This window comes from Desmodus rotundus, chromosome 2, assembly GCF_022682495.2.
Source record: "Desmodus rotundus isolate HL8 chromosome 2, HLdesRot8A.1, whole genome shotgun sequence".
NCBI lineage: Eukaryota > Metazoa > Chordata > Mammalia > Chiroptera > Phyllostomidae > Desmodus > Desmodus rotundus.
This window is the reverse complement of record NC_071388.1, coordinates 184614481-184640952: the sequence shown is the minus strand read 5'-3', so window position 1 is coordinate 184640952 and position 26472 is coordinate 184614481. Positions and strand designations below refer to the sequence as shown.

Genomic DNA, 26472 nt, shown 5'->3' with positions numbered 1-26472 from the left:
GTAGATTGCTTTAGGTTAAATGATGCAGTAACTCCTGTGGTAGAAGCACAACAAAGCAAGCATTTCATCCAGAGGGTTTCTTGGTGTGAGATATACAGGAAATGACTGGTGCGCTTTCACAATTTATCCGTACCAGCACTAAAGGTGCCTAACGGAAAAATGTGGAAGTAGAGACACTGGGAAGAATATTCACTCTACTTATTGTTTTAAGGAAAGTAGTTTACAGATATTCATTAAATATCTGGTCCCAGATCAAAATTTTCCTGATATGTATGTTTAACAGTACTTGCATGTACTTGCACAAAGCCTCTCATGTCTAATTTATCTTCTTATCAAAAGAGGTTTATAAATCTGGAAAAAACTCATATTCTGACATTAAATGGTCATTTTGTAGGCTCTATAGTTATTCTCCAAATATATACAGAAAATTAAATTAAGCCACATTTTCAAATTGTTAAGAAAGCTCTTATCAGAGGCTAAACATGAATGACCATAATCATACCCTAAGGAACCATCTCCCCCACCATTGCCATCATGTTCAAAACGAGAGAAGCGGGAAAATGACTGGAGGGATTAAGTTTGAACTACATTAAAAATGCAGAATTGCCATAGGACTCTCAGAGGTCTATGACTGCTCTGCTTTATTTGGTGATGTAGATATAAAATATAAATAAATATATTTCATACTGAAGGCCATTTACTCATCATTTAACAGTGAATAAAGAAAACACAAAAAAACATGTATTACCTTTAAAAAGACTATTCTTTACTTAAATATGTCCTTTAAAAATCTTTTTCTCTATAAAAAATTAACCTGTTAGAATCTGAGAATCTGTTCATTTCTTTCTTTCCTTATGTGCTTCTTTTATGCATTCATTCAATCAGTCACTACCTACCATATGCTAAGTTCTGGGCTACCAGGATAAAAAGCACATTCTCTGCCCCCAGTGCACTTTCACTCTGGAGGAAAGAGGGAGACACACAAATACACATGATAAGTATTCAGGACATAAGTGCGACCATTCTCAGTGAGGGAAAAGGGTGGGGGGGCAGCAGGACCTAGGGAGGGAACAGTCGGCTCAACCTCTGAGCACAGCAGAGCTGAGTCTGGGAACCAGCATGATAGGAAAGGCACCGACGCTGTGCTCTCTAGGTGTCTTCTGTCTAATCTCTGATATTTTGGGCCTTATTAAATACTGCTTCCTGCCAATAATATCTTTGTCATAATCGCAACAAATAGTATATCATACATTACTTTAAAAATTATTGCTGAAATGGCATCAAACGTATGGTAGGGAATAGGGTTTCCAGGATAGATTTAAAAAGGAGGTGCCGTTTTAGCCTGGTCTTAACCAATGAGAAGACATCAGCTCCACAGACAACTGAGGAATGTGATTCAAGGTAGAGGGGGCAGGAAGGGCACTCCAGGCATTGCCAAGGGCGGGGCGTTCAGAGCCCTGCAGGGATGGATAGCAGGCTGAGCCGTTTGAAATTGCCATGTTCCTTAATAACTGCTCCTTTCCTGTTTCCTCCTAGGTTTTCAATTTAAACGAAATGTTTACAAGGAAGAGAACCATTGCACATCAAGAGAGGAAAGCCAAGGCTGAATTTGTTGATGCAGTTTCAACATTGCCTTAAGAATTGGTCTTCAGAGGTTTGTTTTGTTTTCAAATGAAATGAACTTTCCAGGGTTTCTATAAGCAAAAGATGTTCAACATATATTTAATGGTTAACTTTGGAGTCAATATTTTCTTTTTTGTAGCTGTGTGCTAAGTGTCTTTCTTAAATTAAAGCTAAACTTAATCAAATTTAGATTAAAATAAAAAGCATTATTCTCAGAACTACTTCCAGCTCTACTTACCACCCTTTCTTCCTTCGTCAAACACATATTTTTAACAAATATATATATATAGTACTTACCATGTACTATAAGAATTTTTACAAATAATCACTCATTTATTTATCAATAAAACCCCATGAGGTAAGTGCTGTTGCTACTACCATTTTATAGATTAGAAAAGTGAGAATGGAAATACTTGACAAATATCAACCAGCTAGTCAGTTGGCAGAACTAGATTTGAACCCGGCAGTCAAGCTTACGAGTCCATGTTCTTAGCCATTCCAGTCTGCCGTCTCTCCTGGCTCACAACTCCTTCCTACCATTCTGGACCCTTATGAAGTCACGATACTTTGAGTTCAAAGGATGAATCTCCAAGCTGAATTTCATGGGAAAAATGCTGATGATTATTGTTTCTTCTTTTCCACCAAAGTCTTTTAGAGACCTTTCAGGCAGATCTGTTACCCATTCCTGGGATGGTGTCCAGCTTCTAGAAAAAGTACCGTTCTCTCATAGAACTCACAGAATGTATTATGGGGATAAACAGTAATTACAATGTCCAATGCACAACTGCCTTTGGTCGTGCTCCAATCACAAGAGACCCATGAGGTTTGCCACACATAACTGTGTTTTCCAAATCACACAAATGACTTACTAGTTTCTAGAACCTGCATGACTTCTCTGTACACAACCCAAGTGAAACTATAATCCTAATTGGATTTCTAAATATTAGATTCACATGCATGATCTTAGTTAGGAAGCTAAAAATAAGAGCTGTGGCTATCTCTAGATTTTGTGGGCATGCATAATAATTTGTCATTTCCCTTTTATTATATTTAACACGCATTAGAAACTCGGTCATTAGAAAAGACCTTTAATTATCAACATTCATTATTATCACTATTATTAACATATATTAAGCACCCTCAGTCTGCTAAATGTTATACTTAAGATAAAAGGCATTAACCTTGCGATTCCACTGTGACTGAGATGGGAGACAATCTTCTTCCAGACAGAGAACAAAACTATACTTGCCTAACTTGACGAAGAGCCAACGGATGAGTCAGGGATAAAGCCTAGTTGTCTGAACCACTAGACAACTGAATAAACAAAGAACGTCTATAAAAATCTGCTGCTTTAAGCACATCTGAATCTATTTTCCATATGTATTTTTAATGCCTACATTAGATTTTTTTGTGTGGTGGCAAATCTTTCTGCTGCATAGGGATATCTAACTTTTATAAACAGTCAGGCCATTTGAGACCCACTTTACAATATAAATGTTGGCACCATATAGAACAATTCCATTTTTGGTAAAAATAAAATACGACTATAAAATAGTGAAATAAAAATTTTTAGGAGGCGGCTCAGAAACTGGCTTTGAAGGCAGTTTCTAGTAAAGACAGCTCAAAGCATTTCAGCAATGGCAGCATCCACGAGACAAAGGTGCGGAGGCCAGGGTGGGCCTTTCGGGGCTAACATTTGACTGAGTGTAGGATGAAAAGAGGCTATGCTTTGGATTAAGACTTATTTGGAGTAAAACTCTAGCACTTCTACTTATTAGCTATATGATTGGAGGACAATGAGTTAACTTGCTTGAGTTTCAGCTCCTTCATCCACAAATCAGAGTCATTAAAACAGAACTTGCAAGTTTTTATGGGATAAAATATTTGAATAGATATAATAAAGTGTCCACATCTGATGTGAACTGGAAACTGGGCAGAGAAAGTCTCACCTTCCATGATACTCTGGGTAATACTATCTGGTCATGTGTTGGCCTACCTGGCACACAGATTAATGCTATTAAAACTGCAATTAAAGTGCTTTGTGGTTTAAACAGGCTCCTATGCAATGAGAAAATATACTCTATTCTTTATATAAACCTTTTATAAGTGCCCCCTGTTCTTTAGACACAATGCTAAGTTGAGGGTATGTGGAAGGAAATTCAATCCACTCAACAAAGGACCCAGTGTCTAATAAGGAAGATATAAAATGTAGGAAATAATAAAGAGGTATAAAGAATTATATTAACAATATGCCAGTGTGCCAAGAGTAGAGAGTAGTTAATTCTGCTTATTACAGGGAGGGGTTAGGGAAGGATTAGTAAAGAAAAAGGCCATAGAGATAGTCACACTGGATTTTGAAAGAAAATTGGACATTCACTAGGAAAAAGAAGAAAAAATGACATTTGTCATTTGCCTGGCAGAAAAAACAGCTGGGCAAAGAGACACAAAAAGACGCATTCTTCGCACATGTGAGAAACTGCACGCATGGCTGTCTAGTGTGATGTGGCTCGAGATGAAGCTAAACATATAGGCTGGAGTTAGGTTGTGAAGTCATGACAAGAACTCCCAAACAAACCCTTGCCTGTAGGGTCAGACGATTTTTGACAAGGGTGCCAAAATCATTCAATGGGGAAAGGACGGTCTTCTCAACAAACAGTACTCCGCAAACGGGATAGTCACATGCAAAAATATGAAATTGGACCCTTACCTAATACTACAGGCATATATTAACTCAAAGGGAATCACAGACCTAAACATATGAGCTAAATCTATAAAACTCGTAGATGAAAACCAACAAGAGCTTCACAACATTGAAGGTGGCCGTGACTTCTTGGATATGACACCAAAGACGCAAACACCAAAGTAGACAAACTGGACCTCACAAAAATGAAACACGTTTGTGCATCACAGGACACTATCAAAAGAGTGAAAAGGCAAACTATAGAATGGGAGAAAATATTTGCAAATCACCTGATAAGGAATTAATATCCAGGATATATGAACAACGTCTAAAAGTCAACAAAAACAAAACAAACAACTTGAATAGACATTTCTTCACGGAAGACATGTAAATGGCCAGTAGGCACATGAGAATATATTCAACATCACTAATTATTAGAGAAATGCAAATCGAGATCTCAAGATGCCACCTCATAAACATAAGGATGGCCTCTATCTAAACCACGGAAATCATCATCTGCCGGGGAGGACGTGGAGAGACTGAACCCGCTGTGCACTATTGGTGAGAATCTAGAATAGTTCAGCAACCGCAGAAAACAACATAGTGGTTCCTCAAAAAATTCAGAGTATATTAACCATGTGATCCAACAATTCCATATCTGGGTATACGCCAAAATAATGAGAAGAGGGTCTGAAAGAGATATTTGTACACTCATGTCTGTAGCAGCATTATTCACAATAGCTAAAGGATGTAAGCAACAGAAGTACCTATCCACAGAAGAATGTAAGAGCAAACTGTGGTATACACATACAATGGAATATTACTCAGTCATAAAAAGGAAGGGAATTCTGACACATGCTATAACATGGATGAACCTTGAGGACATTATGCTAAGTGAAATGAGACAGTAACTGAAAGACACTTCCTGTGTAATTTCCTAGCACAGTCAAAATCATAGAGATAGGAAATAGAATGGTAGGACAGTGGGTTTGGGGAGTTACAGTTTAATAGGTATAAACTTTCAGTTTTGCAAGTTGAAAAAAGTTCTGCAAATGGATGGTGTGATGGTCGCATAATGATATCAGTGTGCTTAGTGCTACTTAACTGTGGACTTAAAAATTATTAAGATGGTAAACATTATGTGTACTAAACACAATAAAAAAAGGAAAAAAAAGCCATAGCAAGAAATGTAAAATATTTCGTGGATGCATGGGTAATGGTTGGACATTTTAAGGCAGATATTTATAGGCATATAATAATTTTCTTCATGAAACAATAAGGAATCATCTCATCCTAGTAAAATCTCTATTTTCATGCCTATTTATTTCTCATTGGAGTATTCACAAAACATAGCTAAGTGTCAAAAATATATTTTAAATGAAAATTTTTTAAAAAGATAGGTGATTTACACAGTGATTGAAATTCAAGGCAGAGAAAAAGGAAATAATCCAATTTCTTTAAGCAAGTCCACTATTTCTGACTTCCAGTGCTTAAGAATCTGCCTCTTCCTTTTAAAGAAGGGTAATCCTTTCTGGTTCTTGCAACAAATACCACTTACCCACTCTTTGCTTAAAAGGTAGGGAGTTCGGTGGGGAGAGTAGGCTGGAAAACATCAGGACTATGTCAGTCTGAAAGTTGTCTGCCAGTTGCAACTCAGAAAGATTTGCTAAAAGTAGCGATGTGTTTACTGGTTTGGGTCTGTCAGAAGGCTTTGGATTTTCCAGTGCTTCACACCAGCAACTTCAAAACTAACTCGCTCCAGATGTCCCTGTGATCATCTAATCAGACATCAAAAGCTGTGCAGTGTGACAAGCTCACACACTGCTTACCAGGACGCTGTGTTTCCGCAAGCGTAAAACACACACAGTAGCTACTTTTCAAATGTGATTCATCTAAATCAGAATTTCGTTTTCAAGTCTAGAGCTATTAGGGAAGCGGCCACCCTCTGGAGAAAGAGGAAAGTCCTTTAAATGTCTCTACCAGGCCAATTCTGCAATGAGATTTTGAAAGGAAAAACCAAAATGAAACTTGCACTTCAGAAGAATTTGTGTTGTGAGGAAAAAAAAACATCCCCCACCAAAAGAGCTTTCTAAGAATCGCACCATGCTCAAGGAGAAAACGACGTTTTTCCTTTCCCCTCGTTAGGGATTGTCTTGCTTCTTCTCAAGGTGAACACTCATTAACCCTTTCCGTCTATAGCTATTCAGGAAATGCCCACAACACGGAAGGAAGCGGCACAGAGAATCAGAACAGAGGACGCGATCTACACCCTTGAGCTTTCATGTTAAAGTAACGTGACCTCCGCGCACTTTCATCTTCAGATTGGAGTAGTGCTCCTGCCCAAGGCTTTCAATGTGCACGTGTGCGTGCGTGGGCGTGTGCTTCTGTGCTGCTGCCTGTGTGTGCGCATTTGACTTTGTGAAAAATATCTGTTTCTTGAGTAATATAAATAAATTTTGGTGTTTTGGACAGAACTATAACCTCATTCCATAAACACATAAATATTGAGACATTGAAAGGAAAGTTAGAGTTGAATTCATACAAACCAAGTTAGTAATTCACATCTGGAAAAGTGAAGTTGCTAGTGTAGGTGTCTGAGACCCTAAGAACAACAGGAGTTCATATAGAATTTCTATTTATTAGTTCCTTTTAGTTACACAAGGTTTCTGAGGAAATCATCCACAATTTACACAATTTTCTGAGGGTCATGGAGTCATGGAGGCAACCAGGACATGGGATCCCTACCTTTAGAATAAAGCTGCTTTAAACATCATCTTTACCAAATTTCAAACAGTGCTGTCAAATTACATTTGCTCCTCCCTTGAGCTGTTACTAGTGTTTTGCTAAGAAAAGCCTTGTAAATGTTCCCATCCTCTTGAATTGATTCAAACACCAGGATTTTTATTTTCTTCAAAATCACTTGAAACCAGATGAACTTTTTAAATGAAAATAGAATATGAGAAAAATTTGGAAGGGGAACATCTTTATTTTTATGACTGTAAAAGATGCATCCTGTCCAGAAATTTCTAGTCTACTCAAGAATATTCTAATTTTTTAAACACAGTTATTAGAAACTTGCAAAGCTGTAACTACCAAGATTAGTAGCTTTTTGAATGCAGAATTCATAGTTTTGTTGACAAAGAAGAACTCAGATAATTGACTCTATTGCATGTATATTAATTTCTATTCTTTGTTAATACATCTTGAGCACTAACAAAATCAGCTTTTATAATGGTTAATCTCTAGAATTATCAATGCTGGTCTCTTTCTATCATGTCTGGTTTCTAGGACGGTCTTTTCAAGAGCTGTAGGAAAGGTGAAATCTCACAGCTGAAACTGCTGACGTCAGCCACCCCCTCGCATTTTAATTCTATGTGGAGGGTTTGTGTCTCAACGTTCCTCTCCCCTTGACAACACAGGCAGCATTGTCCTAAAGCAGGAAAGTCTAAACTAAAAAGCTACTTAAGGAGCAGAACAGTATGTAAAACAGATTATCGCCCAATTTTTACATTGTAATTCACACACACACACACACACACACACACACACACTATATACACACAAATAATCGCACCTTTACAAAATAATTAAATGTTGTTAAACTGAATTCATTTTGCCCATCTCAGAAGTAAAAGTTGTAATCATCTAATCATATGTTCACGTGTCAGGCACCGTGCCTGGGGGCTTGAATACAAAACTGAACACACTGGCTCATCCTGCTGAGGAGCTCGGTCTTGTAGCGACGGGCAAACAGGCAGTTGCATCTGAGAGAGATGAGGACTAATAGAGATGCCGCACACGGCCACTCCCTGGACGGGCTCTGGAGGCTGAGCAGAGTGGAGACTACAGGCGAAGGACACATGCTTTCATTGTTGACAGTGTATGACTTGATCATTTGATACTCGCCGGCAGCTCGCGAGGGTGTTTAACTGCTTTAGGTCTGGTCTTCATAACTAGGCTGTAAGTATCCTGAGGACAGGGACTATGTTTTATGCTTTCCAGATGGCGCATGGCAGGAGTCTCGAACATCTAAGGGATTAATCAATTAATGTTGACGTGAAAGCAGAACCCATTCAATTTTCATTACGTGCAGGTCAATCTAAACAGCAAAAGATGGCATGTCATGGTTACCTTTTTAATTTCTGAAGTTGACCTTTGCATAGTGCACCTTCTTTAGACTTTCAGGTCTGGACGAGACCCAGGAGGAATGATGGGGGAGCGCGCACCTACACAGGGGTCACGTTTGCCAGGGTCTTTGATTAGTCACGGTACATACGTTCAGACAATCTGACTCTGATTCACCGACTTCTACAGGATTTGCTGAAAATCTCTGTTGCAGAATAAATCGGGCCTCTGGATTTTCCCCACCTAACCTTGAGTCTTACAAATATAAAATAGCTTCAAAAATTAAGCTACCTAAACTTGCCAAACTGAGTAAACATTTGGCCCCATGAAATATTAGATGGCAGCTTTATCTCCTAAAAACAAAGCCATATGAAAACCATGGCTGCAATGCGTCTCCAAGCTCTGGTCTTATCAGCACACAGCGTGAACAGCTGGAGTTACGAACACCAGGACTATTATTAAATCACTGTGTCAGGAGAGGGAGCAAAAAGAAAAACCTCTGCAGGCTTCAGTATCTCTAAACAATGCAATTATACATTACACGCTACTTCTCCCTCCCTTTTTGCTCTCAGTACCCATCCCTCTTCTTTGGAAGACAATGGACAGAGCCCGCCTTCCAATTTACATCAGTATCTACAACAATTAATTTTGCTCCAGTGTTTCTGCAGCTACTTAGTTGTGTATCTAATGGATAGAAATATGTAAGTTGGTTATCCAGAATTTTTGTTAAGTTTCTACGTTGGATTTTGACAGTAAGCAACCCATGACCAAAAGCCCGCTGACATCTCAGTTGGCAATTTGATGATTTGAATCCTAAAAGCCAAGCTATTTCAATTTTTCTGTTATTTCATGATGATTTCTTTCATGGACTTCAAAATGCTTAAACCAGGAGCAACACTGACTATAATTTCAATATATGTGACATACAAGGGAAAAATTCTGAAATCAATTATATGCAAGGCATAAAGATAATGCTTTTGTTCACTGGAAATATTTCCTCTCACTAGAAGCTACCTGCCACTCTCTTTGCTGATAAAATACCTAAAGCTCCAAAGAATCAACAGTGGATTTTCCCTTCTCCTCCCCACTGAACTAGGAGGACCGCTGGAAACGCATCCCACCACCTCTTCCCACAGCCAGTCCGTGCCCTTTATCCCTGATCTCACTGTTGCTAAGAATTAGGTTGCTACTGACTGACGAGTTATTTTTGGCCTCTCACTGCAGCAATTCAAAAGCATCTATTCATCTTAACATCTTGAATTTACATACTATGTGGTGGATAGAAAAGGTGATAATATGATGAAATAACCTTAATTGTTTAATACGTATTTGCGGGGGTGGCAATTTCTACTTTACTTCTTAATTTCTAACATTTATCATACTTTGAGAAATGGTGTCTTTCCCACATTATTTCATCCAAAACCCCCAAAGTAGTTCTTTTCTTTTCCTTTTAAAATGTAATGATAGTGATAGAGTCTCCTTCATGAAATATATACACCTCTCTCTCTCTCTCTCTCTCTCTCTCTCTCTCACTCCCTCCCTCCCTCCCTCCACGCCATGGCAAAAACCTCAGAGGACTGACAGACCCTGTGAGACACGGACTTCCAGTTTTGCAGCCGCGAAGGCTGCCTTGTCATTATTATTTTGAAATAAAATGTATGTATTATCGACATGGATGTTTAAAAGACAGGCCAGTCTTTGCTTAATTTATTTTGATGATGCAAGACAAGTAATGGTTTTAGAACAAAGTCGTTCGCTGTCTGAAAACAACCACAGGCTTATAGTGCTCTGAAATCTACTTTTTAATTTACTCACCCTGCAGGATCTTTTTTGCTTTAGGGGGTTAAATGTGAAACTATAAACAGTCATTAAAACTCAAAACAACCATAGTAGTTAACCGGATATTAAGGGGGAAAAATCACATCTGTTTTAGAGTTCTCTTCCATCCGCAGATTCAGGAACATCGATTTGAAGATCCTGGTTTTATGGCATGCCCTGAAGCCAAGAACACCCGGTTACAATCCAGGCAGAGAAGGGAAGGCGTCCCATACGCTGACTCTTACCACAATAACTTGCCCCCAGGATTCTCTTTCTTAATTCAAAAGCAGTCAGGAGAATTGGATTTTCTATTGACTTGGAAGAAAAACAGTCATTACTAGTTGCACATTAATAATTATGCTATTCTGATCAACCAGATAGGTTTATGAAAAGACGAAGAAAGGAAACAAAATTTTCATGCTGTTTTTCTGGTGGTGTTCTAAGTAACAATGGGGTTCGGTGGCTTGTCATTATTCAAAGAATTTGAGGCTTGCAGAGAATCGGATATTTCTAATTTAAATCCTTTTTAAAACTCCCACTTGTCTGAGGGTGCCCATTTTAAATAAGCAATTTGTAATAACTTAACCAGGTATAAAATAAGTCCAACTTTTCCAACTTTACAAAAACACATAACTCCAGGCATCAAAAAAAAAACTCTTCCCTCTACTGTAAGCCTAATGAAGTGCAACTAAAAATAACAGTCATCAACTGTGGTTTTAAAGGCAATATTTCAACATAATCAAATGTGTCAACTATTCAGCCTTACAGCTTCTTATGCTCTGGGTTATGAGTGAGTTTCATTTCTTGGGAATGATTGAACAGTACCCACTTGGGGCTCTGCCATCTGTGAATTACTTACATGTGAAAACTCTGTTTAAGAGATGGAAATTCTGATTGTTTTTTTCCTTTTGATATTGAAATGAAATGCAATTGAAGAGAGCAGTTTAAGCAATTATTTCTTATCCTGGTTGCTACATGGGTACATTATCACACACTCCCCACATTCGTCAGCACTTATCAAATCATGGGCATCCAGGATGGTGTCGCTGAGGTTGTGGAGGAAGCGTCAAGGGGAATTATGGAATCTGAGAGAGGGAAGGGAATCTGCAGTCTCCCTTTCACACTCCCTGGGCTCAGGCCCTTCCCACAAGGAACCCCCTCTGCAGTGTGATCCCACGTGGCAGCTGTGGTCATGTTCCCCTGGCCCCCTGGAAAGACCACTCCTCTTGTCACTGGGCAAACAGTTAAAGGACTGTAAGGCCACGGCGTAGGGCGCCACGTAATTCATCACCCACACACGAACACCGCTGAGAGCTGGTGGGGACACTCACTAATCCGGCGTGGACCAGGACTGCCCCAGGCACACCGAGTCATACTGCTGCCCCGACCCCGTGCGCAGCTCACACAGCCCTCCCGAGGGTGCCCGCCCGTTTCATCACTGCTATATCCAGTTTTACTTCCGTCTAGAGCTGCTGCACCCAATAAAAACAAAACGTGATCCACGGATGTGATTTTAAATTCTGTAATAGAACTGTTTTTAAACAATAAACACAAGTAATTTTAGTAATATATTTTATTCAACCCAATGTACCATAGTATAATTTCAACATGTTGTCAATGTGAACATTAGTAATGAGATAGTTTGCCTTGCTTTTCAGATTTCAATCTTTGATGTCCAGGGCGCATATTACACTTCAAATACATATTTAGCGCTTAACAGGCACATGTAGCCAGTGCCTAAGACACTGGACAATGCAGTTCTAAGTAGTCCCCAAGTTTGAATATGCAGGGATAAATGAAGAGTTAGTTATAATACACCCACAGACACAAATGTATTCTTCTTCTAGGTAAAATAGGTACACCTCAACGTCTTCACTTACTGATTTGCCTACCCTACACAAGAGGGCAGTTAAACTATCTGTCTGTCTCTTGCCTGGGGTGAACCAGACCCTGGAGCGGATAAACCTTTACCTGGTACATTCTTTTGTGGGGGCACAATGAATGGTCAAATTAGAAAAGCTGGGTAATCGCTGAGAACCTCTAGGCCTCTGCCCAGAAAACTGTGTGTCTGGCATTGCTAAATGCAACACACACACTCTGAGCAGCCTCCATGTACTTGACACTAGAGATAAAGAGATAAAAAAGGCACGATGCCTGTACACTGGGCTGTTACTGCTTAAAGTTTTCATGGAGATTATTTTACGATTGAAGCGAGAAGGATGTGCTGCTATTCTGTAGCAGGTCAAGGACCAGACGCTGTTCTTCGGGTCCCAAGTCTACACTTCATCATCCACAGAGAGCACTGTGAGGAAAGGAGGAAATATGTGTTTTCCTTTTTACTGTTTCCTTTTTACATGTGGACTTGGCCCACGTTTTATAACTTGCATATTGTTAGGTAAGAGCATTTCAGCATTTCTTCCTGAATCAGGATTTGCATCTTTGTTAGTAACAGTACATCTCTCACCCCAAATACCCCAACTTAGAACTCAGAGGTGTCATACTCTGGTAAGGATACAGAATCCATCAGAAAGATAGTAGCCCTCACTCCCTCTAGGAAAAGCAATACTGATGTATTTTCACTTGGTCTAAACACAGAGCATAAGGGATAAAAACATGGGACTAACTGGCAGGTATTCTGCATGTAAATGATGGTAACACAATCAGATACACTCTCATTTTAGGATACACTGACATTGCCAAAAAAAAAGCAGTAAGTTGTAGTTTTTCTCTTTTATATAATTATTCTCTCATTCATATAGTTCTCTTTTCCCTCCGGTCTAATACAGTCAGGCTTAACACAGTCTCAATTACTGTGTGTTCAACACTTGCATGCAAACACATGGAAACCCATGCAAACACAGGCAAGCACACATCACACCACATGCTGCTCCTGTTTCTACTAATGATTACTGTAGCACACATACACTAATTCTTATTAATGACTAATTCTTATTCAGTCATTTCCATTACATATATGTCCTTAAAAGGATGGAGAGTAAGAAGTATTACATTTAAACTTCTTTCAGGATATTTGCTTCCTTTGCCCACAGGAAAAAATATGCCAAAATATTGCCACTACCTATGAGTAACTATCCAATGATTTCATGTAGTAAATTCTACCTCAAACACATTGACACAGGTTCTTGGTAAGAATATCCTATGCAAAAGCTGAAGAATCCATTTCGTTTAGTCAGCATCAGCCGATTTCTCAAAAGAAACTTTGCAGGCTAGGTGGAATTGGCAAGAAACATTAAAAGTGATGAAAAGCAAGTATCTACATGCACAATTGCTGTACCCAGCAAAGCCTATTTAGAATGGAAGGACAGGTAAAGAGCTTCCCAGACAAGAAAAAGCTAAAGGAGTTCATCACCACTAAACCAGCATTATATGAAATGTTAAAGGGTCTTCTTGATGAAGAGCAAAAATATGAATAATAAAATGGCAACAAATACATATATTTCAATAATTAGCCCTGGCTGGTGTGAATCAGTGGTTTGAGCGCTGGACTACAAAGCAGAAGGTCGCTGGTTCCATTCCCAGTCAGGCACATGCTTGGGTTACAGGCCAGGTTCCCCGGTGCAGGGAGCGTGAGAAGCAACCACACATTGATGTTACTCTCCCTCTCTTTCTCCCTCCCTTCCCCTCTGTCTAAAAATAAATAAATAAAATTAAAAAAAAAAGAAAATGTAAAGGTTAGATTATAAAAAAATAATTAAATATAAAAAACAAAATAAGCAGAATAGAAAAGGCTCATAGGTACAGAGAACATTTTGGTTGCTTGGGGGTAGGCTCGGGGTGGGCGAAAATGTGCAGGGATCGAGAAGTACAGACTGGTGGTTACCAGGTAGTCGTGGGGCTGTAAAGTACAGCATAGGAAGGAGGGTTGCCAAAGAACACAGATGCAGGACCCATGGATGTGGGCAATATTGTGGGGATTGCCTGAGGAGCTGGATGAAAGGGGAGCAAAGGGGGAAAATTAGGACAACTATAATAGCATAGTCAGTAAAATACAATTAAAAAAGCATCCTTATATGCCTGTAAAATACTGCCTTTTCCATAAGGTGTTACAGACAGCAAGACTTAAAATGAGGAAGAGTCTTGCTTCTAGGAGACCTCTAATGTGTTTGCATTACTGAAGATCACTTACGCAGTGATATGCAGCCAGTACCCAGAGGCCGATTCTCAGGCCATTTCAAAGACTGAACCACGGTCGCAACTCTTCAAAACTACGCAGGGTTAAGCAGAGAGACCCCATGAGACCATGTGAAAGGAGGACATTATCTCTTTAGGAAACTCTTCTCCATGTAATCTATCAGTTTATCAGTATAGCATATGAGTACATCTGGTTATCAGCACTTTTGGTATGTAATACTATTTTTCTTTAGTTTTAATGTTAAGTTCTAGAAACCCAATACTCATGCCACATATCCACGATATTGGTTATCTTGAAACTGTATCACCATTCACATGTTGTGACTTCAAAAGCATTTCAGTGACATACTGAAAAGATATCGAGTACAACCTTGGGCTTTGTGAAGCAGGAGGATGATGGAGTTCAACAGGATCGTGCACTGGTTAAGGGCATGGACTTTGAAGCCAACCCCCCTGGGTTCAATTCTTGGCTCTGACACTTTTTAGTTGTGACCTGAGACAAATTGCTAAACCTTCCTCTGCCTCAGTTTTGTCATCAGTAAAATGGAGACAAATACACATGTCCCTTTGATGTGCAAGTTCAGATGACTTAAAACACTGCTTGCTACACACATTGTCAGTGTTATGTAAACAAAAGCTATTACTACAACTAGGACTAGCAATAGCTCATACTAAATATTATTGTAACTAATGTTATATATCCTATCAAAAGATCTCTAATTGTCAACTTACTTAGGACTGCAAATCTATTTATGGGTAAGGCGCTTTGGTATTTCATTAGAAATGTGAACGGCAAGGTACCTACCAGAATCACAGGTTTCAGACTCTGGCCACCGGGGTGTGAAGCGCTGGGCTGGGCATCAGCAGGGGGGCCAGGCGCCGGGTCACTGCTCCTCCTCACCAGCAGTGGAGTGCCTGTAGGACAAAACAAGGGGTGAGAGGTCAAGGAACCCTGGGGGGAAGGGAATGCATGGTACAATGCAATTTAATTAAAAAGGTTTACAACTGGCTTTTATGTAAAAACGTTCTATTTCTGAAGGATGACTGTAAATTAATCCATTTAATGATCTTTTGTCATCTGTTCCTAGAATGTCACATGGAAACAAAGTCTTTCAACTCTCATCTTTCCCTACTTGCATTTCAAAACAAGTCGTTGTACTTAAGCAAACACTAAGGCCCTGCCAACACTGACTGTGTTCAGTCTGAAACCGACCTAGGAAATAGATTTGAGTACTGAAAAGAGTGATTACCCAGCAGACATGTAAAGAGGTTCCCACAGTCGGTGCAATTTGCTATTTAGTAGAGCTGGAAGTATAGTTATTACTGCCATTTGGGGCTTCCCAAATCTTTTGAATGATGATATATACAAACATAAATTATTTGCTGGGGTTATAGCATTAATGTCTATTTAAGTATACAAAGAGATCGGTTTCATTCTCTTCTTTCCTCCTAAAGTAGATAAAACCGATAAGGAAAAGAAATTACTCCTTCTAAAAATATATCCTGATTTCTTTTTAATTTAATGAAAGCTTCCACTATTAAATATTTGAGTCAGTTATTAAATTCTGGAAAAAAAAAGATCATACCATTAGAAAGTTCAAATGAAATTCAACCTTAGCAGAGCTAGCGGCCTAACTATTCTGCTTGCAATTAGGCCTAAAATAATTTGTTTCATGCAAAATTGGCCACTATGGAGGAAAATCTCAAAAAAATCCATTTGTAGTTTAAAATTGCTCTCATATAAAAATTAAGTTTTTATTTGTATGCTTTTGGGAAAAAAAGTGGAAAACAGTAGAAATGCAATTCCCCATTAATCAATATTCTGAAACTAATTCCCTAATTCTCTTAAGCTACTGCAGTTTAAAATATCATATTTCATACTTCATTTTATATGGTACAGTTATAAGAAGGCAAATCTATTTAAAATTATTTACAAATCTGATTTTTCTATGTGTTCCAATGTTCTCATTCTGTGTACAAAACATAGAATTGCCAATACTTTCACCCTTGTTCAGATAAAAGTTGCTTCTTTATAAAATTACTTATTTTGTAATAAGAAATTATCACGCTGCTTAGGATGAAACACTATGCCAAAAGGCGTTATAAATTCCAAGTTCACATTCGACTATTTATTTCTTATCAGTAGGTACTTCGCTACATTATTTCCCCACCTTCTCCATCTGCATCTAAAAAATTTCTCCAGCAAGTGACATAGCAATAGTTGAATGGCTGGCAACTGATCCTGAACAAAACAGTTAAAAACAGGAAGCGTAGAAGTAACACGAAGAACCGTAAAATCTGAAGGCAGCAGAGCCCCCGCTCTGCACCACTGTATTTTTCCCTCCTTCAGGTAAGCTGAGGACTGACTGCCTCTCAGGGGAAGCTCCTGAATTACCTGCACAAGTGAACAAGTCAGTCTAACTGTGATATCCTCAGAAGTAACCCATTCTCTTTAAAATTAAGAAGGGAATGAGGCCAGTTTCATGAAACCCTGGTTTGTTTTCAAGCATTTAAAACAGACCCATACAATGCACATCAAATTGGAGAAAAACAAGTGAATGAAATATAACAAAACAAATAAAAAGCAAGTAAAACCACCACGATACCAAGGTCAACAGAGGCACAGAAACAGAAATGTGAGGGAACGAGCCTTGTAGCTACATTGAGTTCTGCACATTCACATGACTAGATACAGAACATGTGTGTGGAGTGTGCATACGTGTGAAAAAGACCTGTGGGTTTTCTTGTATGATAAGTATGTTTTTCTTAGAGAATCCATGCTAGACAGGTTTCCTTCAACTTTAAGGACATGGCTATGACTCCTCACTTACTGCTGTTTAAGACACAATTTCCTAACAACATAATTGCACTTGGGTCTCTGTATTCAATCAACATGCCGTGATACTGCGCTGCACCTCCCAGAAGAAGGCGCTTCGCTCTGTGCCGGCGAGCCCACTGCTCGGAACGTGAACAAAACACAGACTGCGAGACGGCCACATCTTTCTCAAACACACTCCCCACTTGGTAGGGATAGGGTTTGTTCTTCTCCACATTTCCCGTATTCCACACTTTGTCTCCTGTTGAGTTGCCTTCTTGTTTTATTTTGGTTGTCTTAATGTGTTAGTAACAAATCAAATCATTTTATATTAGAATTCATAATGAGCATCTTTAAATGTGAACTGCTATCTCAGGGAGTTTTGAACAACCCTTCTTTTGACTTTTAAATTGCCAAAGTCTCACTTAAAGGTAGGCGTTAGGAACAGACTGAGTTCCTGACTTAAAGACAAGATCAAAGACAAAGAAGGTTGGTCCTAGTACGTAACAGAAGGCAAGGAATCGAAAGTACTGAAGGCGATTTGGGCAAATGCTTGGATATGGGTGACAGAGTAAAACGCACGCCTGGCAAGCAAGCCTGACTAAAATGAGAAGGGAAAAACTAACCTGGTGTTGGGGAACCTCCCGGGGTGGGGGCAGTAAATAAAACATGACCTCTGCACTGCAGGAGCTCCTCACCTAACAGGAAGACTGAAAAGCTAACACAAAGAACTACCACGTGGTGGTACAATGGAGATGACCACGGGCTTGGGGTCAAATAGACGGAGCTTCACCTTTCCTGGCTTTTTGACATTGAACTGCTCAGTGACACGCTGTCATCATTTAAAACCTGGCGATAACAACACACCCCAGAATGGATGGGGGGCCGAAATGAAACAAGGCACGCGTGGCACTGTCTAGTACGTCATGCTCACGCAGGAAATCCCCCTTCCCTAGATAAACAGGAGGCAACGCACTTGCTACTGTTGTAAACAGTGTTCTCTTATGTGCTCAAAAGCAGAACTCCTGAGAGTCAACTAATTTTCATGGAAGAATATGTAAATTAAAATAGTAAAACATAATTCTTTGCTTAACCAGGTATAGCCTAATTATAGAAATCAAAGCTTTTTAAGGAAAAAAATGATTAAAAAAAAACCAGGTCGTTCATTGGTATTTTTCAGTTAATTGAGAAAAGACTCTTAGCTTTGAGAGGCAAAAGCCCTCAGTTCAGCTCAAGAGAATAGCAGTGCTACTTAGAATTGTAGTTTAAAAGCCAGTGGCTGCAAAACCCAAATAAAATAAAAACTTGCTATGCATTTTAAAGCATGAAGTTTTATACAAACAACTGCATTATATTTTTCCACACAGTTCAACATTTGCAGCCTCGTGGTGTATCTAGGACCCCACAGGGCGGGCGACATTAAGATGAGCAGCCATGGTGCTTCCTCTGGCTTGTATTTTAAAGGAGGGGATGTGAGGACACTGAGCATTTTAGCGCATGGAACGGCAGGTACCAGTGCAGTGTTCTGGGAGGGTGATGTATGGGTTACTGAACCCATATCAGCGAACACACACACCCTGTAGACTGGACCCAGTCCCTTTTCATTTATCCAAACGCGCAGAAACTTAACGGATACCAAAGATGTAGCCAAAGAGAAGCTGTGCCCCTCCATGCACAAGGGCCCCGATTAGCTGTGTGGTTGCTGGTGACTGTGTCCTGGCAAGATAGGGTCTTGCCACATCGGGTGAGTCTGGTTCTTCCTGGAGCACTGCCCACATGTATTTAGAGCTCACATCACACTCAGGAAAAATTCACTCACACTGTTGCTGCTTCCCTTTCAGGAGATGGCTAAATCCATCAGGTTCGCCCAGGCCTTGAGCCGACCAGCATTAGACTCAGATCCCAGGAGTCTATGAATGATAATACATATTCCAATTCTAGAGCAATCACCATTTTAATGATAGTAAAACTAGAATTAAAAGGGGTACAGTTACTTGTCTACTGTCCCCTATAAATGGAATGAAGGGAGCCATAGGAGGATCACCTAATCCATTTTGAAGAAAAGAATTTTTGAAAGAGACAGCAACTAGTTAAAAGGCTCAAATTGGTACATCAATGAATCACATAAGATATACAGGCCAACACATATTTATCGATACAATTATAAGTTTCTGTCTCTTTACTATAATATCACCCACGTATGCACACACATGCATGCCTCGGCTGATTATTTCCACATGTAGAGGATGTGTTTTGGATGGAGCTGATTTCAATGACAGATGATATGTTGCACATAAAATTCTATATTGAGTGTTTTGAAGGAGGTCTCAGAAAGACGGGCAGTTACACAGATGGAGGCCGAGGTCCAGAAGAACCATCCGTGTGATGCTGCAGTGGGCTGACGAGGCAGGTATGGGAAGGGGCCTTGAGCACAGAGAGGCTGGCAAAGCAACGGGAAGGAAAGGCATGGGGACCCAGCAGTCGCAGGGAGAGATGCAATAATAAACTAGAAGAAAACATGGGAGAAACTAGCATTGACTACACATACAAAGCAAATGAGAAGGGGCATAACGCAGCAATCTAAAACTTGGGGAACAGTGAGCAGTAGGAAAGTTTTAGTGAGTGTTTTTGATTTGTTTCAGAAGAAAACATGCATGTTGACTTTAGCCCACTCAGGGTTAGAGTTTGCTTTTAATTTAAGATATCTTTTTTTTAAAAAAAGATTTTACCCATTTATTTTTTTAGAGAGGGGGAGGGAGGGAGAAAGAGAGGGAGAGAAATATCAATATGTGGTTGTCTCTCAAGCATCTCCCACTGGGGACCTGGCCTGCAACCCAGGCATGTGCCCTGACCGGCAATCGAACCAGCGACTCTTTGGTTCCCAGGCTGGCACTCAGCCCACTGAGCTACACCAGCCAGGGTTAATTTAAGATATCTTGATATACATGAGAAATCAGACACTAGATTTTCAACTGGCCTTTCATAAAGACTCATATGGGAAATCATATCGGCATCCAGGATAAGTGAGGAGAGACAAAATGAGCTAAACAAAGGTTAAAAAAAAAGAGGAGTCAGTATAGGTCTATCGATACCATCACATGCAAAACAATGAGAAAACCAAGATTCTTTATTCTCACAGAATCTCGGGTGTGGGGGGGAGGGTACGCAGGATGGCAAATAGTCATCAAAACCACAGAGATGAGCCTAGAGGAAAGGTGGGGCTGGGGGGAGGACGGAGAAAGAAACTGGAGTCCGCATGCGAACCGTTTATGTACAAAGAGGAGTAAATCCTGGTCTTTTTAGAGTTTCAAGTTTCCTTTGCTCTAAGGGATTACTTCTGTGCCGCTGAATTATCAAATCACCAATCACTTGTTTGAAGAGAGGAAGCGCATTCCCCTTCCAATTCTACTGACACTGCTGTTTAGGACAACAAGAGAAACATGAACAGGGCAGTGCCGCTGAAATACACCTAAATTGGTAGCTATTTACCTTCGATGATGACAGTGAATTGCAGATGGTTAAACATTTTATAAACTTATAAAGAGATAAACAAGAAAATATATATTTACCAGATAATCAATATTCATAATATGTTAATAATGTTAATAGTATATAGAGCTGCATTTTGGTTTCATATAATACATTTCCTTAATAGGCTCTGAAACTAACTCGTCAGCCTCAACAAAAACGCCTTTGTCTTGTACTTCAACATTTGTGGAATGAATTTGACATTAATTGAATGAATATGACCTTAAAATATAGATATGTCTTCCAGAGATATGACACCTTCTACAGGCGGGTCAGGGTGTGGGTAACCTCCAGGAAGCTGCTCTACCTGAGTCCAGCCCCTCATCAGCTAAGTAAGTGTGCCAGATAAGCTACACCAAAGTCCCATTCCAGATCCACAAGGAGATAGTTCTATGATTTATATAGCTAATAAGGAAACTGGGTTCCAGAGAAATTCAGCTTCTAAGTCCTTCAAACTTGATTTCTACTCCAGTTTTATTCAGTTGGCACTTCTATTGAGAGGTCATGTTCTGTATGTGGGCAGGTTGCGTGTAAGTAAGGGGGATGATATCTCTTTAATGCAGTAGCAATTCTCCCCATCTACAGAGGTCAGTAGAAAGAAAGATTCGAATAGAAGGATACCGATAAAGGGAAAGGGTGGTGGAAACTGAGTAGCAAAAGGCCAACATAATCCATAGCCACACGGCAATATCTGGCAGGATGCTCGACCCACTAGTCAAGGCACCTCTCCTGGAGCGCACGATCTCTCTTACAGATGAGTTAAATAGCTTGACAGTATTTTCTTCCTATTCGTCCTGTCAATGAAAAAAGGTGAGTGAAAGGGCACATCATTTGTTTGGGGAGAAAACAAGGTTTTCTTTCTTTATGTGGATTTTATGCGTTGCCGATAGGGCTTTTCAAATGATGCCTAACCAACTCCACGGCACTGAAATCTGGAGACCCATTTTTAAAAGCGGGTAATGATATCAATAGCAGCACGATTTATGGCAAAGTACCAAGAGGAGATCACTTTCACTACAGGAGCGCCTGGCCCGGTTTGCGCCTGGCCTGTGATGAGTGCGGCAGCTGTGACATGCTTTCAGGCACCGTGATGAAGAAACCACACGAGAGAAACCACGTCCGATTTGAGCAGAATTTTAGCTGTCCAAATACTTTAGTCTTAAATATCACTCCATTAGGAAAATGACTCCCAGTATTGCCATAAAAGGAGCAAAGAAGTTCACACTGATGAACAGTATCATTTTTCTTTCATTTTGGATTGCAAAAACCATGCCTGTTCAAAACAGGCAAATGAATAGTCACTCGCTACACAATAGGTATGAGTGAGCACATACATGATAAACTGCCTTTTAGTGTTTGTAAAGCTGCCTAAATGGGAGCACTACTGCTCTAAACACAGGCGATGGGGTTTTTAACGGACTTTTATTGGGAACCGCACTTTTCTCTGAAGGTGATTATGCCTTCAACTTGAAGTATATTGTTGCCACATTCCTGGGGTACATGCTTTTTCTTCTGTTGAAGTTTCCACATTTTACCCAGCTGATATATACAAATCTAGAATTTTATGTATTGTTTAAAATACTCCACCACATCAGTTCACTCCCGTTATTTACAGTCAGTGGATGCCACGGGTCAGACAGGAACAGGTCCTGAGTTGTTATGTGAAGAACAATGATAAGCAGTAACGGGATAAAACTCACTGAGCAACGCTGATTGAAGAAATTCAGAAGTGGCCGTTTGGTTACAGTAAAATTCAAATGATGAAAAAAACAACCACCCGCAATGACCAACTACAGAGGAGGTTACAAACCAAGAGCCCTAGTTTTTAAAAGGCATACACCCTGGAAAAGGATCAGACATTAACAGATACAATTAAAGACGCCTGAATTAATAAAGCCAAATGAAGGCTCCTGAATCTAGTGGTGACAGGAAGAGATCTGACATGCGCACATCGACTTCCTCTTCTTGTTCTGGTATTCAAGGAGCTCACTGCTCCCCCCAACCCACCTCTCTGATTACAACTGGGACTGCATTCTTTGCCAGGTGGGGCATTTCAAACTGGACCACCTGCCATTGCAGACTCTGACCTCCCAGTGCATACTGGCTCTGCTCTCTCAATTATGCTCTCATGCTACAGTCAGTTCTAATCCCATCTATTCCTTAAGTCATAAACAACCTCCACTTCTTTGGAATACCCAGACACATAAAGGTTTGCTGTGGAGCTAACGAGGCGTAACTTCAGGGCCCTTGATGGCACGGGTACCTTACAAGAACCTGAGCACATGATCACGTGATTATATGATTCTGTAAACTTTACGTAAGTGAAATAGCTTAACTGCAATCGATTAATACTATCTCTTTCAACTCTAATGTCCCCTCTATCACACTCTCCCTCCTGTCGGGTGAACCTAGGAGGGCCAGAAACATTTTGGGGATCCAGTTAAAGAGGAATTGATTTGGGGATCTGTTTCATTTGAATATAGTGGACTATCTTTGTGTGGTTCACAGACACTGCTATGTATAGTTGATGCCAATCACTCTGGTGGGGCATATAGATACATCCCTGTTATCCACTGTGCTGGTTCACTCAGCTTCATCATACAAAGAAACAAGGCCGGGTGACATAATAAATGGCTGCTCCTTTTGCTCCAGCAGAAGGGTGTGGGCACTGGAAGATAAACAAGGTTTGAAGTATATGAAGCCAAAAGCTAATTTGTAGAAAGCTATTTTATTCACCTGGTGTATAACACTGTATACATTTCAGTATTCAAATAATTCAGTTCTGACTAATACTTTGTCAAATGCAAAGTTCTTTCCTGTATAGAACATACTTGAAAATGTGGCATGGAATTAAAATTCCTGTGCTAGTAAGACATATATTGAGAGCCCCACAAAATGTGGAGTTGCTTCTGTACCTTCGTAGCATAAGTCACATCCTCTTTTTCTTGGTGTATAGTTGTATTTTCTTTTATCCTCTTCACTTGCTCATCTAACAATACTATACGAGGCTGTCTTCCAGACTCTCTAGGCTGGCACGCAATACACAGAGGTCCTGATCTTGCAGAGCTTATGCACAGCTGGAGGAAGGCAGATACTAAACAAGTACACAGTGAGTGTGGGCATTTAAGGTAGAGAGAAAGCAAGTTCTTCCACAGGAACAGGAGAGAGAGTGATGGGGAGCAGGTAAGGTGGGCGACGTTACATTGTAAGCTCTTGGATGGCAAGCGACTCATCTCAGTGAATCACTTAGGATCCCTAGCAGATGGGGTACTTCATAGGTATAGGCTGACCTGAACTAAAGAGAGCTAGAGGAACAAAGGCCAACCTCTAAATTCAGAAATCTTTGGAATCTCAAGTGTCCCCAACAAGGACGACATTTTTTTCCCATTAAAGGTGTCTATGCCTCCAATATGTAAATAAATTGCTACTGTCAGGTTTGTTTCCCTTCACCTAACACTTTTTTTCTTCAGCATCAACATTTATTTTAAAACAAACACCATTCACACTAATGCAGCATATGTTATCACCCTTGCAACTTAATGATAAATGAGCATGTAAGTGACATCAACATCAGTGCTAAACAATTCCAGGAGACGCTCTGAAATATTGACTGCACGCCTGTCAAGTACTGTGGTTGACAGAGCACAGTAATTGCCCGGTCAGCTGATCTTTCAGTTTTCTATAGTTTCCAGTCTTACAACCTGGATATTTATGAGGTTGATCTACAGTCCTTAGATTTATGGCAACCCATGGAACAATTAGAAAAATAATAGTTGAGTTTACTTGGAAAGATCCTTCAGAAGAGCTGGCTCTTCCACAGAATTTTGAAATTCAGAAGATACATCGATTGATAAGGAAGTATAAAATGATGACTAAGGTATTCATCGTAGGCAGATGGGCACATGGTCCTAGAGGCTGGAGACAGACATTCGTTCATGGACATTGATAAGACCTGCTCAGCGAGAAAGTCGGCGCGAGCCAGGTGACGGAGCAGAAGGTGTGTGAAGACTAAGGAAATCTGTTCGAAGAACATCACTAGCAGGTCTTACAATGAGAGTTTCAGATAATCCAATTCAAATAGCAGTGAAGATTCCAAAAGAGGGACAATGTATAGCACTTTTGGAATGACATTTGTACCTAAGAATACATAGAAAATGTTGACTAAAAGAACAAGTGAAGATATCCCAATGGTTTCTTTAGCAATTCTCTTATAACAACCACAAAAGGAATCCTAATACGTGTCCAGTGAAGGTCACACGGGATGGTTCATTCGGGCAGTGATTTTGGTCTGTACTAGGAATTACGAAACCTTCGTTTTGCCCTAAATTTTGGTCACTGCTACCATTGAGTTCAGGTCAGTCTCTAAAAAACCACTTCACTAACTCTCTGCCAGCTGAGAAAGGGAGAAACCAGCAATGCCTCCAGCCATTCAGCTACAGTTGCAAACAATTACTGACAACATCAAAGTACTAAATTCAAATCACCAAGTCCTTCATGATAGATGAGAAACATCCACAAGTCAATTTAAGGCATCCTGGGCACAAATCTCTATGATTTATCAGCTGCGTTTGAAACCTTTGATCATTACATTTCACTGGACTGTTCAAAGTCCCTGGCAGGCCTGGAAGAACCGCTGCACCAAGCAGCCACTGTTGTCTCTTAGGAACACACAAAAGACGGTTTTGTGCCAGCGATTCTCAACCAGTGTGCCATGGGCACACCGGTGTGCCGCAAGAATTTTTAAAACATGCAGTACCTGAGTATTTAGTCAGGGGCATTGACCTCTTTTCCCTGAGACGGTCAAACAAAAAATGACAACAGCCAACGTGATAACAGTCATCTGGTGTGAATGAATCAAACTTATACCTATTTTTGTCAGATCTGCAAATATATAATAATTTTTTGGCGTGCTGCAGAACCTTAGTAATTAGTTCATGTGGTGCAAAAGGCTGAAAATTGCCAGTGCCTGTATGCCTCAAATACTGCCTCCTGCTGGGCACCAAAGGGACCTAATGTCTCTCAGGGCCTCACTTCTGACGTGGGAAGCATGGTTGCCACTTAACAGTAGTTAAAATTCTAAACAAGAGTCAGTCAAGTGAGGCTGAATCCAGAAAACACAGAAACTGGGCTTCCCTGGCAGGGAACATGTCTAACGAAATTGCCGGGGGAAAATTTGACTCTATCTTGTCCTGCTCTGCGTGAAGACTTTTCTAACATTTGTAACTGCAGCTTGAGACTTGTTTTTGGTCGACCCACAGCTATGCCTAGAACCCAGATCAGCACTGAATTCGGGTGCCTTTTACCTCTCGCATCTGGAGGCAGGGGTTGTATTTAATCCATGATGTGGAACAGGCTGCAGATGTCCAAGCCTTTGTGACCTCCCATTAGATAACTGAAATCTAATCCACCTGAGAGTATCCCAGAAGACCACCCAGGTGTTGCACATGGCTGCTGTCTCGCTACTAAACATGTCCATTACACAAGCTGGGGTAAAGGACACCAGCAGACTAATTCGCCCGGGGGCAGAGCCAGGCCAGGACCCAGGGACCATTACTGACTTTTCTGCGGACTCTGGGCAGCAGAGTCAATGTGCATCCACATGCAAAGGCCACAGACACAACACTGGATTGTGTTCCATGGTTCTTCGAGGGAAGAGGCAAACTGCTCTTGCTAACGACATTGAGGCTCTGACTTCCAAAGGAAGAGACATAGGGCATAGAGGGCTCCTGCA

At 40.2% G+C, this 26472-nt stretch overlaps 1 protein-coding gene across 2 annotated transcripts in view; it reads right to left on the bottom strand.

Annotated features, from left to right (window-relative positions):
* PARD3B (par-3 family cell polarity regulator beta) overlaps positions 1 to 26472 on the bottom strand; it is a 959988-nt gene that overhangs the window by 506955 nt on the left and 426561 nt on the right. For both annotated transcript variants that reach the window (XM_024564159.3, XM_053918986.1), the window contains exon 4: positions 15204 to 15313. In XM_024564159.3, the coding sequence (XP_024419927.2) occupies positions 15204 to 15313 (110 nt within the window). The remainder of the gene's footprint in view (positions 1 to 15203; positions 15314 to 26472) is intronic.